The sequence below is a fragment of the Candida theae genome (assembly GCF_024610275.1).
Source record: "Candida theae strain CBS 12239 chromosome Unknown scaffold169, whole genome shotgun sequence".
NCBI classification, from domain to species: domain Eukaryota; kingdom Fungi; phylum Ascomycota; class Pichiomycetes; order Serinales; family Debaryomycetaceae; genus Lodderomyces; species Lodderomyces theae.
This window is the reverse complement of record NW_026261491.1, coordinates 1-1686: the sequence shown is the minus strand read 5'-3', so window position 1 is coordinate 1686 and position 1686 is coordinate 1. Positions and strand designations below refer to the sequence as shown.

The 1686-nt window shown below is 38.7% G+C and overlaps 1 protein-coding gene across 1 annotated transcript; it reads right to left on the bottom strand. All coding sequences in view use genetic code 12, as the record gives it.

Moving 5' to 3' along the window:
• KGF57_005010 (uncharacterized protein) lies at positions 1 to 480 on the bottom strand (the record flags this gene model as incomplete). Its single annotated transcript, XM_051754581.1, has 1 exon — positions 1 to 480. A coding segment is annotated over one exon (480 nt), but the record flags the coding sequence as incomplete, so codon positions are not given.
• Positions 481 to 1686: the final 1206 nt, after the last annotated feature.

Below are 1686 nucleotides of genomic sequence, written 5' to 3'. Positions count from 1 at the left end.
ACCTAGCTTTAAGGCATTGGGAACACGGCCTCTCCTTTTTGGTACAGCAACTTCTGTGGAAGGGGTCTTGATAGCTTTGAGTCTTGCTGGGGTTGGCGCTCTGGCACTTCGCTTGGGGTTGGCTAGCGCAGTGGTTTTGGTGGCGGTACTGGCCTTTGACTTAGTCTTAGTCTTGGACCTGGTCTTGGTCTTGGTCTTGGTCTTGATCTTGGCAGTGTGTGTGTTTTTAATTGCTACCCTACCTTTACGTGTCTTGCGTGTTTTGCGTGTCACCAGAACATGATCTGCATCCCGATCTTTGTCATCACCTCCTAACTGCTCTTGGTCTCTCCCGTCTTTCTCCTTTTCTGACGGAAAAGCATCTGCTTCCTCTTGAAGCCTTCTCTGTTCAGCAATTGGGATAACTTTCTTCAAATCTTTGCCATTGAAGCTTAATTCCACGGGGTCCACCGATGTACCCGATCCCCTTGTTGAAACCATTCTTGTGTGTGCTTAACCCTGTGTTGTGTTGTGTGTGTGTGTGTGTGTGTGTATTTCTCACTTGCCCAAGGCTACAAAGTGTGGTGACGAGAAGTAGGGGCGTGTGTAATAATGTTTTTGGTATACGAAGTAGCACTTGTTGTGTCTGTATGATTTAGCAAGAGTCTTTAAGTTGGTGATTGGGCTTATGCAACTGGATATTGAAAAAAAAAAAAATAAAAACAGATGTCATAAAGAAAAAAGAAGCTTGGGAGTTGTTTGTTGTTGTTGTTGTTGTTGTTGTTGTGTATTTTTTTTTTTGTTCCTAATCAAAACCTTTTTTATTTTTTTATTTTTATTTTTATTTTTATTTTAATTTTTATTTTTTTGTGTATATTAAAGGAGTGCATATAAATGACGCACTCTTTTCTGAAGATTGAGGAGTTTTCTTTTGGTTTTTTATCAAACTAAACAGATGAATCATACAACAATAGAGCCACTCGTGTTTTTTGATTGCTCTTGTAAAGAGATGTTTAGGTAGAATTTGAGTTTCGAAAAGCATTAATCACTCGACACAACTACCAATACTCTTTCAATGACACCTTATTGCAAATAGTAGTTTTCTCGACCTTTCAAAGTTGAGAATTTATTTTATGGTGACTTTTCTCAGCTGCATGCTAAGAGGTTGAGCATCTTCTTCCAATGTATATTTGAGCTCTGCTTACACTTCCTTAATCACTTTTCCCTCTTTTTCTTGAACCAACTAGAATGCACAAAACAGACGCAGAGAGTAATGTTACAGCACAAGGGACCAAACTCACAAAATTCCACCCCTAGACACCCCTTGCGTCAACAAAAAAGAGCCATTGATACACAAGTCTCTCATCTGCTTTGGAGTTACAGCTCAAGTGATTGTAACAGTAAGTTCCTAAGAGGAGCTCAATATCGTTACTGACTTCGTTATCGTTGTCAAGTAAACTTACGAAGTAATAGAAGAACGAGGGGGGGTTGTGGAATTGTCGTGCACTGACTAAAACACCCTCGTTTTTTAGTTATTTCTTTTTTGTTTTTCTTCTTTTTTTTTTTTTTTTGTTTTATTTTTTATTTTCTTTTTGATGGAGGCTTTGTGTATCATTTCTTTGACGGAATTTAGAAGGTCAACATTTCACTCCCGTTGGCAGATCTTGCAGAGAGAGGAGGACAATGTGTGTTTGAATTTGCCATATA